Here is a 15435-nt window from a genome sequence, read left to right as displayed (position 1 = left end):
TTTTTTTTATTTTTTTAAAACTTCCACTACTCAAAAAGCAGGGGCTTGGAAGATAGCTTAGCAGTTAAGGCGCTTGCCTGCACACCCCAAGAACGCTGGTTTGCACCTCCAGGTCTCGCTCAGCCAGACCCGAGAGTGCAGTGTCGCACGTGCGCACAAGGGGGCGCACGCGTCTGCAGTCGTGCGCGGTGGCGGAAGGCCCCGGCCGCCGTCTCTGGTCTCTGTCTCCGTGTCTGTAAAGGAAGATGCCCACGTTTCAGAGTGCGGTCCCGACACTACACTGCAGAGATGACTTTCGTCGTGCAGCAGAGCAAGCACTTTGCAGACGTTCAGGAGTCTGTTGGGCGCAGTCTTGCGGAATTCGATTACATCCATGCCCTGGCACACAAAGCAGCATGCCCACCTTTACCCGGCTTGGGGATGTTTTCTTCCCTTGACTAGTTTTCACTTACACAGAATTCCGCCCATTTACCATTTCCAAGAGATGATCTTAGCGACCAAAGCGCGTAGAGCAGCTTTTGCTTTCCACACGGGCAAAAAAGGAAACGCACAGTTTCCGGGGGGGTGGGACGCTTTAGAGACGCGCTCACAGTTTCCGGAGGGGACGCTTTAGAGACGCGCTCACAGTTTCCGGGAGGGACGCTTTAGAGACGCGCTCACAGTTTCCGGAGGGGACGCTTTAGAGACAAGTACCCGTCCCCGCCCTTTCCGGTCCGGCCAGCATCGGCTTCTCCTGCTGCACGTGGGTTCCGCCCGGAGGGGAGATTTGAGCTGCCGCCGCCGCAGTGGAAGAAGATTGTCGCCTCCGTGAGCGCTCCGGGCTCGGGGGCCGCTAGGACGTCACAATGGTGGGCCTCCTCCCGCTTACCTGGGAGGCTCCGGGCGGGCGGGGAAGGGGCGGTCTCGGCCACCGCGAGAGACTTGGCCGCCGAGAGATGATGGGCGGCGGGGACGGGACATGGTTTCCAGTCCCCGCGTCCCTGTCGAAGTGCCCGCGGGCTTCCTGCCGCCCTCTGCCTGGTGCCCAGCTCATTCCCGGCCACTTTGCGCTCGTATTAAAGGTCCTGGGCTTCTTCCTGTGCCGCCGCTTCCCCCAGTCCTGTCTCTACCACGCCCATGGTCGCCGTGCCTGCGAACGTGCGGTGCGTCTGTTTAAAAGCTCAGGGAGAGGGCTGGAGAGATGGCGTAGCGGTTAAGCGCTCGCCTGTGAAGCCTAAGGACCCCGGTTCGAGGCTCGGTTCCCCAGGTCCCACGTTAGCCAGATGCACAAGGGGGCGCACGCGTCTGGAGTTCATTTGCAGAGGCTGGAAGCCCTGGCGTGCCCATTCTCTCTCCCTCTGTGTCTGTCGCTCCCAAATAAATAAATAAAAATTAAAAAAAAAGAAAGAAAAAGCTCAGGGAGTGCGCCAAAGACCCAGAAGTGACCCCACCTGTCCGTCATGGCGAACCCATGAGTTCAAGTTGGGTTACTTTACAGGACTGTTCGTAATTTATGCCACCGAAGAAGAAAAGGGTCCCTTTACACTGCCAACACACCTTCTGCCACCTTTTGCCATCTATAGTAGAATAGTTGCAGGTTCTAAGGAATTCAGACATAGACATGTTTTAGGGGTGGAGCAATTTTTTTTTTTCTTCACAAAAAAATAAGTTTTCTTCCAACTCAATTGCCTAGCGATCCCGTTTTCCCTGAGAAGCAGCCACTGTTCTTAGTTCTTGGCCCTCCATGTGCACACATGCAGATCCTCTAGTTACCCTTTTCCTGTAGTGCTCTGAACATGCTGCTGCGCCCTGTGTTCTATCTTAGCTGATTTTAGAGCTCAATCCGTGTAAGTACGTGCATCCTCTTTACGTGATCTGAGTGCAAATTCTATAACCTCACGTGTCGGCACCTTACTTCCCATATGAGGCATTGCCTCGAGGAGGCTCAGTGGAATTGTTTGGGCCATGGGGGCCAAGACTGCACATGTAGAATGGTGCCTTTCTCTCATGGGATGGGTTAATGTGATCTCATTGTTTTTATTTTCAACAGTTTATAAAGTAGCACGAGACCCTCAGCACATGGCAGCTGTCTGCTTTTGGATTTTCCATCTAAATAGGCTGCTTTGCTTTATGAACCAGCCAGCCGCAGGTATCTTGTTAGAGAATAGAAATTGAACACTTGGGCTTTTTAAAGCAGTTGACACTCCATTGTGAGCTTTTATTTTTTATTTTTTTTAGCCTGAGACTTATTCAAAAGTCCCTTTTTTTTTTTTTTTTGCTTGATTATTTTTGGGGGGCGCGGGGAGGCCCCAGGTAGGGTCTTGCTCTAGCCCAGGCTGACCTGGGATTCACTATGTAGTATCAGGCTGGCCTCAGCCTCCCAAGTGCTGGAATTAAAGGTGTGTGCCTCCACACCCAGCTGAATATTATTTTTTTTAATGTTAAGGGAATTAGCAGTTTTGTTTGTGTTGCAAATACTTATAGTCTGACTGCAAGGCTGCTTATGACTCCTTATAATTATTTATGAGAAGGGTGCCTCAAGACAGGCTAAGAATATACAGTGAGGCACAAATATGTGTAAGCTTTACTACATTCCTCAACTTTTTCACATTGGTATTACATTACAAATTAAAACATTTATCAACAAAAGAAAACCTGAAGTCAATTCTTCTCCATAAAGTATTATTTTACTAGCAGTAATATTAACTCTACTTCAAATCAGTTTGACAAGACAAACAGCTTGCTATTTAAACTAATTCTTCCTAGAGGAAAACAATTTTCTGTCATGTTGTCGAGCACTGAAAATAATCAGGGTGGCAGGCTACCCACCTAAACACTTAAGAGAAACAAGAACCCTGTGCCAGGCCCTGTAAAAGGTTTATGGAGACCTGAGGATTGAACTGAGGGCTTTGTGGATGTTGGATAATCATAGCAACTGAGCTACATGCCCCACCTCCCAAGCTATTTTTTTTTCTAATGAAAATTATGTCTTTAATGAAAAAAATTTGTGGACTTAGATATTGCTGAAACTTATATGATGAGTTAAGTCATAAGAGCTGTGGTTTTTATCTTTTTTTCTTTGTATATTGTGACCTTTTCTTCAGTCTGAAACAAAACATTTTGTTTATTTTGATGTATAAGATCAAGATAGCTTTTCAAAGTGCATCCTTGTTTTATTTATTTATCTGTCTATTTATTTGGTCTTGCATTAGTCAAACAGAACTTATCCTAAACTTTGGTGGCTTAACATGTTTTGATTAACTCACAGTTTTCTAGGCCAGGAATAAGGAGTGGCTTACCAGTATCCTCTGCCTTGAGGATCATATGATTCAACTGTCATGTGGGAGTATGGTTTCAGAGCACAAATGGGGAGAACCATGTCACCTCATTTCTTTGTATGATTCAACTCCTCTTGAATTTGACATTTATCAAATGATAATTTCATTAAAAGTGAGTCATTAGATACATCCCACTTTCAAAGGGGGTTGCATGGGGACATGAATATCAGGAGATGGACCTAAAGGGAAGCTAGAACAGAGCCTCCAGCATCTGCTTTTTGTTTTTGTTTGTTTGTTTTCCAGTTAAGGTGTCACTGAAGCTCAGGCTGACCTGGAATTCACTGTGTAGTCTCAGGGTGGCCTTGAATTCACAGTGATCCTCCTACTTCTGCCTCCTGAGTGCTTGGATTAAAGGCCTGTGCCACCATGCCCGGCAGGCATCCAGCACCTGTTCTTAATAGGGGAGACTAAACTTTATCTGGGTTAAGCCATTTTTATTTTGGGTTTCTGTTACAGAGGGCCAAACTGATGCTATAGAATTGTGTGGAGATTTAAAAACAAACAAAAAACATGTATCGTTCAGAGGACTGAATGAGTTGTGACTTCATTAACAGATGTGATACTTCATGGGAAAATTTGTTCTCTTTTGGATGTGATTGTGAGATGGTTTCTATTATTTCCTGTTCTTAGCATGCACCAACCATGAAGCCCAAGTGATGTCACTCCTTTCTGTGTGCCACTGTGAGACTCCTGCTACTATCCTGTGCTCCTCAGCCCTCCTAATGTCCTCAAACGATAGCATACTTTTCCACCTGCGTGTCCTGTCCCCTCACTATCTGCATTCTCAGAACTTTAAGTTGGAACAGTTGAGTAGCTGAGTTATACTGCCCTGTGGGTGTCTTTCCTTTGGATTTCTGTCATTGGAGAGTAGTTCTGATTAGATTTCAGTTATGACCATAGGAAAACAAAAGATGTTGACATGGTTTAAAACATGTGGCCTTTGGCCTGATTCCTAGTGTAATGTTTCTGTCTCATTGTATTCCTATTACATTTCTTAAAAAATTTTCTAAAGAGCATTTTATCACCAAAGTCATTGAATGTCCGTGTCTATTTGTGTCCTGTGTTTTAGCCTAAAGCCCTAAAGGGAAAACTTGCAGGACGAGAAAAAAAGGTCATCCATCCATATAGTAGAAAAGCAGCTCAAATGACGAGAGAGGCTCACAAGCAAGACAAAAAGGAAAAGTAAGTATGTGTTCACCATCTGTGTTGGGCATTGTTGAAAAGCTCCTTCATTTTTTCCTTCAGACATGTATTCCTCAGCTTTCTCTCCTTCTCTCTCTTTTTTAAAAATTCTTATTTATTTATTTGTTTGCAGAGAGAGACAGGAAGGAAGGAAGGGAGGGGAAGGGAAAGGGAAAGGAAATGACACACCGGAGTCACTTGTCATGGCAAATGAACTCCAGATGCATGTGCCACTTTGTGCTTCTGGCTTTCCCTGGGTACTGGGGAACTGAACTCAGGCTGTCGGGCTTTGCAAGCAAGTGCCTTTAACTGCTTAACCAATGTCATAGCCCTCCCTCTCTTTTAAGAAATATTGGGTATGTTCTTTGTGTTTTCAGGTAAAACTGAACAAGGCCTCGGGTCATACAGACTGTATCTGAAACTGATAAATTCAAGTAGCGTTTTATGATAACTGCACTGTAAAAACATGGATTATGGGATAGAGAAGTTCAGTTTTATTGGAGTCATAGACAACTTCTCAAAAACTTCTATTTGAGTAGAGCTGAAAGATGCTACAGAGAAAGGTATACTGGTACACATTAAGGTGTGTGCTTGACCTGCAAGAGGAAATCTGGAATGCACACGTGGACATATTGGGTCTAATGTTGAGAGGATAGGTTACTGCTGTTACAAATTTGGGGACCATGAGGATTTGAAAGGAATTTTGTAAGAGACTGGATGAGATACCGAGTGAGTGCTGTAGATAGGAAGAAGGCTGCCCGGACTGACCCGGTCTGCTTGGTCCAGAGACCTCCTTCCATCCACAGGTGGGGAGAAGAGGAGGAGCCTACAAGTGAGCTAGATGCAAAGATGCTTCAAAGGTTCCTCAACATGAACACAAGCTACGAGCCATTTTGACTATTTCAGATTAGCTGTACTGTTCAGTGCGTGTCGGATTCACCTGGGTACAACCTGATGGAAGTGTGTGCTTCTGTTGTTATGTTCTCTAATACCCTGCTCCTGACTTAATGCTTATTTAATAAAGTTAGACTTTTCCCAATTGGGCTGGAAATTTTCTAGGAGAGAGGAATCAAATGTGATAGCATAGTTAAATTTTCTCTTTGGGGGAGAAGGGTCGTTTTTACATGACAATTATGGTAGCAGTACTGCTTTTAAAATAGCATATTGAAAGTTTGGGTACTTATGTGTCACTTGGAACTTTTACTATTCTTGCAACTTACTACTATGACAGTGTAACTTCTACTGTGATCATAACTATCCATGGGATGTATCCAGAGGGCTTATGAAGTCAGTGTTCCTCAGGCCTAGAGTTCTCCATTTAGAAGGTCTGCTGAGTGCACTGGGAGGCTTTGGGTTTCCGTCCTTTCTCCCAGGCATTCTTGCTGCTGCCTCTGTTAGAATCCATTCACACCCACCTTCGTTTGCATCAGCAAAACCCATCTGTCCTGGAGGCTTCCTTTAGTCACCGAAGAGCTAACGACTGCAGGTGACCTCATACTGCAGTGGCGTCGGGCTCTGTGTGGATGGGCAGGGCTGCAAGCATGCAAGAGTCCTTACAGTGCTCTGGGCAGGTTTGCTTTTTGCTGTTTTTGACGGACATCTAACCCTTGTTTTGGAAAGTTTTCAACATGATGCGCTTTTTCTTCCGAGGTTGAAGAATGAGAGGGCTTTGCGTCTCAACCTTATAGGTAAGTGGGTTTGCCTATCTGAAATTCTGTCTCGCATATAGTGAATTTTCAGTTTATACCCATTTCTCTTTTTTTCTCCTACTGAAATAGTATTTTAATTTATTTTTATATATTTGTTTAAGAGAGACAGAAACAGGCATAAAGAGAAAGGGAAAGAAGGGGTGTGCCAGGGCCTCCAGCCAGTGCAGATGAACTCCAGAGGCATGCGCCCCCTTGTGCATCTGGCTTGCATGGGCCCTGGGGAATCAAACTGAGGTCTCTGGCTTTGAACTAAGCCATCTCTCCAGCCCGAAATAGTTTTTTTTTTTTTGTTTTTTTTTTGTGTGTGTGTGGGGGGGGTGGGGATAAGAGGCAGTGTTTGTGTGTGTGTGTGTGTGTGTGTGTGTGTGTGTGTGTGTGTGTGTGATGCATTTGCCACCTTGTGCATCTGGCTTACCTGAGTCCTCGGGAATCAAACCAAGAAACCAAGGTCCATTGGGTTTGCAGGCAAGCTTCTTAACTGCTAAGCCATCGCTACAGCTCCCGACATAGTATTTTTTTAATCAAAATATTTTTTACCTGACTTGACTAAAAGGAACCAATGAAGTGGAGTACAGCATTTAAACAGTGAACAACGTTGATAACTCCAAAATCTCAGAAGGTGCTAATTGTAGCCTCCTAATGGTTAGGAGCAGCATTCATACAGCTGCATCAGTCAGATCTCAGTAATGCACACCTGAGATAACTGCCTTGCAGAGAGGAAAGGTTTTACTTTGGCTTGGTTGGATTTCAGTCCATGAGGTGGCCGTGTTGCCTGTGAGCCAGGAGCAAGGCCTGCCTGTGAGGCACGGAGTATGCTCAGCAGAATAAGCTCCTCTCATTACAGAGGCCAGGGAGCAAAGAGACAGACCAGAGGGTCCATAGTTACATCCCCCTTTCAAAGAGTACTTGATGTAAGACCTTCCACTAGGACACATCTCTTACAGGTTCCACCCTCGCCCAGCAACACCATGGTCTTTGCTAAAGAGTGAGCTTATGCCTTTGGGGGACATTCTAGATACCATAGAGAAATGGCTTGAAAGTGGGCATGGTGGTGCCTGCCTTTAATCCCAGCACTTGGGAGGCAGGGGTAGGAGGATCTCAGTGAGTTCAAAGCCACCCTGAGACTTACAGTGAATTCCAGGTCAGCCTGGGCTAGAGATCCTACCACAGTGAAACAAAACAACAACAAAAAGTCTGCTCCAATCAAGTGGCCGAGGTGACCTGATCTGAGAAATAGCCTGAGTTGTGGAGCGAGCGGTTCACGTTTCTTAATGTGGATACCTACATCTTCAGCCTGCATCTCAGAGGCATAGTATCTCTGTCTCTCTCTGTCTTTCTCATCATACATGTTTTTTAAAAAATTACTTATTTGCAAGCATAAAGAAAGAATGAGAGGAAATAGATGTGCATGTGCCACTTTGTGTATTTGGTTTTATGTGGGGAATGGGGGAACGAACGTCAGACTTTGCAAGCAAGCACCTTTAACTACTGAGCCATCTCTCCAGCCCCTCTTCCTTTGTTTCCTTTTTTTTTCCCCCTTTGGTAAATTTTTACTGCCAATTTTCAGATTTAAAAATAGTGACATTTTTTCTTATTAAAATCAAAGGTATAATCAGATAGTATTTCTAAATAGCACTAAATATGCTGTGAGGGTCATTTTAGTCTGTAATGTTGGGAAATCTAGAGTGACCCTGCACGTCAGAGTCGCTCAAGAGGAGGAGCTCGCTCATTGGTAATCTGTTGAGCTATTGATAATTCGTCTCAGTTTCTCCTTGCACAGCCTCTGGCTGCGCTTTTATACTTAGTGCCATTCGGTTGGTGGCAGTGTACCTCATCTCATGTGTAGATGGAGACAAAATGGACTAATCCTCACAGCATTACAGAGCTCTGCACATACTACTTGCACATTGATTAACAAGTACTGTTTTCATCATTAATAAAAGTTTTTACATTTTATTACTGTAGGCACACTATGCCTTTTGCTTTTTATGAATTTGAAATTTTCTGTTAGTAATTCCCCCACCTCCCCATGGTAGACAAGAATTGTGTACAGCTACACATCACTGTCACCCCTGCCTCTTCCTCCTATTAAAATGTAACCACTTCCAACAAACCAGCTTCATGAATGTTAAGCCTATCCAGCACTTGATATTTAAGACTGACAGTTTGGTTTGGATTTTAACGCTTTTGTGTCACTGCGAGTTGTGGTAAGTGCCTCTTTGCCCCATGATGACTCATGGTCCTAAACTGTCTTGGTTCTTGTTTTTAGGTGAAAAGCTTCAGTGGTTTCATGATCATCTGGATCCTAAAAAAATCAAATATTCAAAGAAAGCTGCATGTGAGTTAATAGAAAGGTAAATACTAGGGGTGTATTATATTTAACACTTTAGCTCTCAAGACAGAGCTCTGCTCTGGGTTTTGTCAACAGAAAGGCTGTGACTTTGTATTGTGACTTGCTGCTTTCCTAGGGTCAGGAAAGGTTTCTTGCAGGGTCATTCTGCACTGGCTCCTCATAGGCAGGCATTAGCAGATTGATGTAATGAAGCCAGAAAAACTCCAGTCTGAGAAAACATCTAAAAGGCCCAAGGGCTAGAGAGAAGCCGACCTGTGAAATAACCTGCCAGGCATTTGCTGTGACTGGAACGACAGGACCAAGTGGTTGTTTGGCAGGTGCTAGAGTGACAGCTGCCTTTGAGTGACCTGGTCAGTTTGAGTGTGGACGTTATATAAGGGCATCAGGGGCTCTGGTGGCTTTTACAGGAAGCACCTGAGATCATTGTGTGTGAACTTCAAGAAGGTCACCATCATGAGGACAAGGAAAATACTGGCAAGGGACTTAGCATTGTTGGGAGACTTGTTAACAGACTGATGGAGCAGTCCAGGCAAAATGATGCTGGCTTCTGCTGGCTAATAGCAGTCTGAAGAGTAAGATTTCAGGCATTTTTACAGGCAGAAGTGTCAGTCTTTAGTGACAACTTAGGTGTAGACTAAAGAGAGCGGAGTCAGGAGAATATCAGTGTGTCTCTCTTAGATGCCTGGAATGTCTTCTGTGGCCTGACGTGGTGAGCCCAAGAGATGAGTCAGGCGTTGGGCCAGGGACAAGGTTGATGGCAGCTGCGGTGAGGGTGAGGCGGGGCTTGTGTGAGTGCAGAAGCGCAGTAGATGGCTAGATATGAGGGTCCTTGAGTCGACAGCAGCGTTGCATGATTTGATCACTGAAGTTAAGAAATGGTCAAGTAATCCAGGGAGCTAGTGAAGGGATCCGAGGAAACGAGGACCTTGTGGATCGTCAAAGGACTGAGATAGCTGGACTGTGAGTTCCAAGTGAATTAGTATGAGCCCAAACTTATAGACTTTGTGTCCCTGTTTTTCAGGTACTTGAATCGATTCAGCGCTGAGCTGGAGCAGATAGACTTAGAGAACAGCATCAAGGACAGGCAGGGCAGGCGGCACCATGCCCGGGAGACGGTCATCAAGCAGACGGTGGCGCGGGAGCGGCAGCAGTATGAAGGCTATGGGTTTGGTGTGTTCTCTGTGACTCACTCTGCCTTTTTTTTTATTACTATTATTTTTATTCATTGAGGGGGGGGGGGGTGCCAGGCCTCCAGCTGCTGCAGTTGAACTCCAGACACATGTGCCACCGGTGCATCTTTCTTAACGTGGTTCCTGGGGAATTGAACCTGGGCTTTGTACGCAAGTGCCTTAACCACTAAGCCATTTCTCCAGCTCTCATTCTGCCTTTTAATCCTAGTAGTATCAAACTGTAATTCTTTTCGTGGGCTTAATTTTATTTATTGATTTATCTTGCTTCTGTTCCTTTGATTTCCTTTTCTTCTTACATAGAGCTTTTTTCCTACATTTCCAACAAACATGAAGATTGGCATTATATCTTTCTAATGTAACAGTAATACTTTCTTTTCCTCCTAGTGTATATCTAATTGACTTTTAATTGTTTTTTAAAAATATTAATATATATTTACTTATTTGAGAGAAAGAGACAGACAGACAATAAGAGATTTTGGGGTATGTGGATTAGCACAGCGATTGAAATAAATACTAGACAGTTATAAGTTTTAATATAAATAGCATGAAAGTATGAGACCCTAAAGGGAATGTTCTGTGGTTAAGACCAGAATCCAAAGTGCATGGTGGTGCCTCTTCCTCATTAAATGTGAGTTTCCTAACTGAAAAGTCAACAAAAAACAGTTCTCAAACCAGGCACATCCATTCTTACATCCTTGTAGACTACTGTGTCATAGTGAGTGAGTTGTTGACAAGACCTCCTATGGTCTTGTTTTCCTCAATTTAAAAATGAAAGAGAATATATACTTGGGTTTTTCAAAAGTTGAGTGTTGGGCTGAAAAGGTGGCTTAATGGATAAGGCATTTGCCTGCAAAGCCAAAGGATCTTGTGGAAGTTGATACATGATTGTAGCATTTTTATTTTATATTTTATTTTATATCCTTTTCATTAATTGATACTGAACCTCATTAATAATTTATTGCTTAGCTAATAAATGTCATTGAGCCTTCTTGAGGACCTTTGATGATAGTTTTTGTTGTTGTTTGTTTGTTTTTCGAGGTAGAGTCTCATTCTAGCCCAGGCTGACCTGGAATTCACTATATAGTCTCAGGGTGGCCTCGAACTCACGGCAATCCTCCTACCTCTGCCTCCCAAATGCTGGGATTAAAGGTGTGCCCCATCATGCCCAGCTGGATGATAGTTTTTTCTTAAAAAAAAATTTCACATGTTGAATAATACGAATTTTTATATTAAGCAATCTTCACATTTCTCACAATAAATCCTATCTTGTTAAGATGAGTATGTACTTAAAATATTACACTTTTCATCAGTAAAACCTGTGAAACACCTGACATGTTGTTTGGACACATGGGCTTGTTTGTGTTACAGGTTCTGTGTTAAAACTTGCTAGTTAACAGCATTTTTCTGAACTCATCCTTATAAATTAACTTAATTTTTTTTTACATTTTATTTTTATTTATATTTGTGAGAGAAAAGGCAGAGAGAAAGAGAAAGGGGGGATGGGTGCGCTAGGGCCTTCAGTGCTGCAAACGAACTCCAGAAGCATGTGCCACATTGTGCATCTGGCTTACATGGGTCCTGGGGAATTGAACCTGGATCTTGTAGCTTTGCAGACTAGTGCCTTAACCAGTAAGCCACCTGTCCAGCCCTAAACTAAACTTTTTATTCTTGTCATATTTACTTTTTATGTTATAGTAATTCTTTAAAATGTTGTTCTTTATATGTCTTGTTTTAAGTTATGCATATGTGAGATATTAGATGCAACTGAAATAGTTAATACACAAAAAGATCCTAATTGCTGTAAATTCTTATCTTTCTCAGAGATTCCCGACATTTTAAATACCAGTAATCTAAAAACTTTTCGGTGAGTGTCTCTGTTTCAGTTTCCTGGAAGCTGTATGTAAGATACATAACACGACCTTTTATCCTGTATATAACCATTGCAGCCAAGGATAATCAGAGCTTTCTGCCAGCCTTTCCTCTGTTACTAGACAGAGTAAGGACTCCCATCACGGGGTGTGCTCCAGACACCTGGTGTGCGTGCAGGGGAATGAAGTGTACCTCTTGTGTTTCAACACTTTAACGTGCTCTGTGCTAGGAAGTTTAAAAAGTCCCGTATTCCTCCCCAATTCTTATTTATTGGTTTTTAAAGTGAAATGACAGCAGCAAATGAATGGAAATGAGGCCGTGTTACAGAGAACCTTTAGTTCAGAAATCTCTTATTATACCAGTGGTAACAAGGGAGACCACTGAGCTGTAGAATTCCAGGATTTTATCTTTTAATACAGATTTTGTATTTAAAAACAGCTTATTCGTGATCATTTTAGTCTTGACCATGTTAAAGAATGGAATTTTTAAAATTGAAGTTGGCAAAGTTTGAATGCAGGCATAATTAAAAGTAAACTATGCTGTGAAGTGTCTCTTCTGCCTCCTTGGAAGGAAGGTCGAATGAGAAGTGAACGGACGCCTTAGTGCTGAGGGCTGGTGAGCAGTGACGGAGACGCTCTCAAGACTGCTCCTATCGAGACGACTGGAGATGGAAGTGTCACAAAAACATAGTCCGTTTGGAAACTGGGAATATTCTTATAATAACCATTGTTTGATTCAGTTACAAAGTATCAGTATATGTGAAAAGAAAATCTTTTTCTCTGGAATTTTGGAGGTTTTTAATGGATGGAAGTAGTACCACCTAAGAGTCTTGAAACCATGGGACCTGATACATGAGGGAGAGTGAGGGTGTCGAGTTTGGGGTTCTCTGCATGGCTCTTGCTGCTGTGAGTTTGTGAGAAAACCCAGTAGAGAAAGAAGCACGCTCCGACTTGAGGCAGCCGCTTCCTTCCTGTCTAGTCCACTCTCATGGTTCTTTCTACGCGAGGGACACTTTAGCAGTGCATCGCCTTTTCTCCCACTACTTACAGAGTTCTGAAAATCGTCTTCCTTCTTTTCACCGCAGCTTTCAGTACTTTACACTGTCTCCTTTCTAGGGAATGGGATTTTGATCTGAAGAAATTGCCAAACATTAAAATGAGGAAACTGTGTGCGAATGATGCAATTCCTAAGCTGCGTAAGAAGAAAACTATTTTGACTCCTGACAAAGAAATAGGGGAACTGGAGATAGCTGGAGAATCAAGTGACTCAGATGTAGAAATGTCTTCACTACCTCTCTGCCCATAGTTGAGTTGAAAATAAATAATTTGAGACTGTCAAACCCTACTCATTGATTATGAGAAATAATAGTTGGTGTGGAAGAATTTGCTATTTAACTGATCTTCTCATATAGTGAGTCTCATTTGCAGTTTCAAAAATGGTGGAGTGATCTTTTATTCAAAAATGAAAGTTGCTTTTATTTTAAATTTCTATTAAAAAGGTAGGAATTGTATTAAACTGCTTTCCATGAATTATAATTAATTCCCAGGAATTCGAACTTACAAAAAAGAGACTTTTCTTACAGTTGCGAGAGCTGAGAAGCCAAATAGCATAACACCAGCCCTGGTGAAGCTCTGACTGTGTGATGTTATGGCTAATGGCATCACAGTGGTTGGGGGGAGGTTTATGGTGGATAACAGGGTAGATGCGGTGGGGAAGGGGCTAGGAAAGACCTAGATGAACCCATTTCATTTCCCCCTCCCCCCATGTAGTCTCTGGGTGGTCTCAAAGTCATGGCGATCCTCCTACCTCCGCCTCCTGAGTGCTGGGATTAAAGACGTGCGCCACCACGGCCAGCTTGGGCCCACCTCATCAAGTCCTACTATCTTTTAACGTCACCATACTTGGGAAAAGTTTTGAACACGTGCATTCTTGGGAAGTACACTTAAACCATGCCAAATCACAGCAGAGATCTTCACAATGTTTAATCTAAATTTTGTAAAGGGGAAAGCAGTTTGAGAAGCATAAAAGTGTTAAGTTTTTAGTTATGTGTATTTAGAATTGCCTAATGTTACATTATGGGCAATAGACCTGTCTCCTTAAAGGCCGCTGTGGCTATTTCTTGCATTCAGATAATCACAAAAGTGTACGTCAGTACTGACACTGATTTTACCCTTAAATATTGATTTCCTGGGGGGGGGGTTGTACGTGTGTCATACGCACATGTGGAGGCCAGAGGAGGATATCATGTGTCCTCAGTTGCTGTTCTGCCTTATTTTATTGAGATAAGGACTCACCAAACCTGGAGATTGCATCTTTTTCCAGCTAGGCCGGAGTACCAGTGAGCCGGGTGGGTCTCCCGTCCCTGACCCTCAGCGCCAGGTTGGCGGGCGGGCAGGCGCAGCTCCTCCCCGTGTGCCGGCTCAGCGCGGCTCCTCGTGCTCCTGCCACGAGCGCTGAGATCGTGGCCGTCCCCCAGCCCCGGGCTCCAGCTTATAAAATGGAGACTGTGACACGCGTTCCTGCCCACGCAGAGTTGCCGTTAGTTGTGTCTTCTGAAGCAGTGAAGTGTCAGAAACCAGTCATGGCGTCCTGTGTTCTCCTTTCAACAGGATGAGGAAACGGTCTCAGGGTCACTCCTTTTGATTGGATTTTGGTTTCTACCTCTTAATTGTGAAACTGATAGAAATAAAGATGCAGAAAGTGATTTTTAAATATTTTATTTTTTCTAAGAGATATGTTAATGTGACAAATAAATGTTCTGTCACAAATAGCTGGAAATACTGTTTGTCCACAGAACTTACTACATGGAAATGTCCTTATTGTGCTTTTAAGAGCTTCAAGTATATTGTTAATTAAAAGGGAAAATAAAACCTCATGCTGTATGAAGTTCACTAGATGTCAGCTGCCCTGATGTTAATTATAAAGTGACAATACTTTTTTTATTTCTGAAAAACCAAGATAAACTTTATTTGCATAAATTTACTTCTTAAGATTCTAATTCAATTTTCAGTGATGCAATCTCACTAATCTGTAAAATGGCGCAGTTTATGATTTTATCAGTAATTAATATCTTTTCTGCCTCTGTAAAGTCTCAAAATAACTGAAAACTGATTCATTCACCTCAGTAAAGAAGATGAGAGCCATTTTATCTGGCCTGATACCAGGAAGCCCGTCCTTGTGAACGGGACAGGGCATTTTCTCCTTATTGGTTCTGGTAGCACAGGAGGTCTGACCAGCAAGCTGCACTGCTGAGAACCTGAGCAGGTGACCTTGGTGGTGGCACGAGGCCGCCACCTAGGCCTGGCGTCACCACCGTGGTGGCCCTCCCTCTTGACTACAGCTGTGTCATAGGAGGCTACTTGTCTTCTTTCAGTCCTTGTCTGCGATACAAGTTCTGTGGTGATAAGTTTTGCTCCGTTCATCTAGACTCCCTTTTTGTCAGCAGTATATCTTTGGAACTTTACGTTCATAATCCATAGCAATGGAACAAAGTCAGTTCTCTTGAAGTGTCCCAAGGTTAGTGTGCGTTTCTTTACCACTCTAAAAATGAACAAACCCATCTTCGTTCATGGCCACATCAATTGCTTATCAGTTTGCCAACTCCTAAATCAGTGGCCTAGACTTCCACTGACTCATTAGTTAATGGTACTTTTGTTAAAGAAAAATACACATATATATTTATTTTGAGATAGAGAATGTTCACGCCAGGCCCTCCAGCCACTGCAGGTGAACTTCATTCGCATGCACCACCTTGTGGATCTGGCTTACATGAGTACTGGAGGGTTGAACCTGGGTCCTTGGGCTTTGCAGTCGAG

The 15435-nt window shown here is 43.4% G+C and overlaps 1 protein-coding gene across 1 annotated transcript; it reads left to right on the top strand.

Moving 5' to 3' along the window:
* Positions 1-688: 688 nt before the first annotated feature.
* On the top strand, positions 689-14602 carry Tma16 (translation machinery associated 16 homolog). Its single transcript, XM_045131815.1, has 7 exons — positions 689-848; positions 4387-4499; positions 6150-6187; positions 8478-8562; positions 9583-9731; positions 11573-11615; positions 12736-14602. The coding sequence occupies exons 1-7, from the start codon at positions 846-848 to the stop codon at positions 12923-12925; spliced, it is 621 nt and encodes a 206-aa protein (XP_044987750.1). The 5' UTR covers positions 689-845; the 3' UTR covers positions 12926-14602.
* Positions 14603-15435: the final 833 nt, after the last annotated feature.

The sequence above is a fragment of the Jaculus jaculus genome, chromosome 12 (assembly GCF_020740685.1).
Source record: "Jaculus jaculus isolate mJacJac1 chromosome 12, mJacJac1.mat.Y.cur, whole genome shotgun sequence".
NCBI classification, from domain to species: domain Eukaryota; kingdom Metazoa; phylum Chordata; class Mammalia; order Rodentia; family Dipodidae; genus Jaculus; species Jaculus jaculus.
The sequence above is the reverse complement of the archived record's forward strand: the minus strand, read 5'-3'. Positions and strand labels throughout refer to the sequence as shown.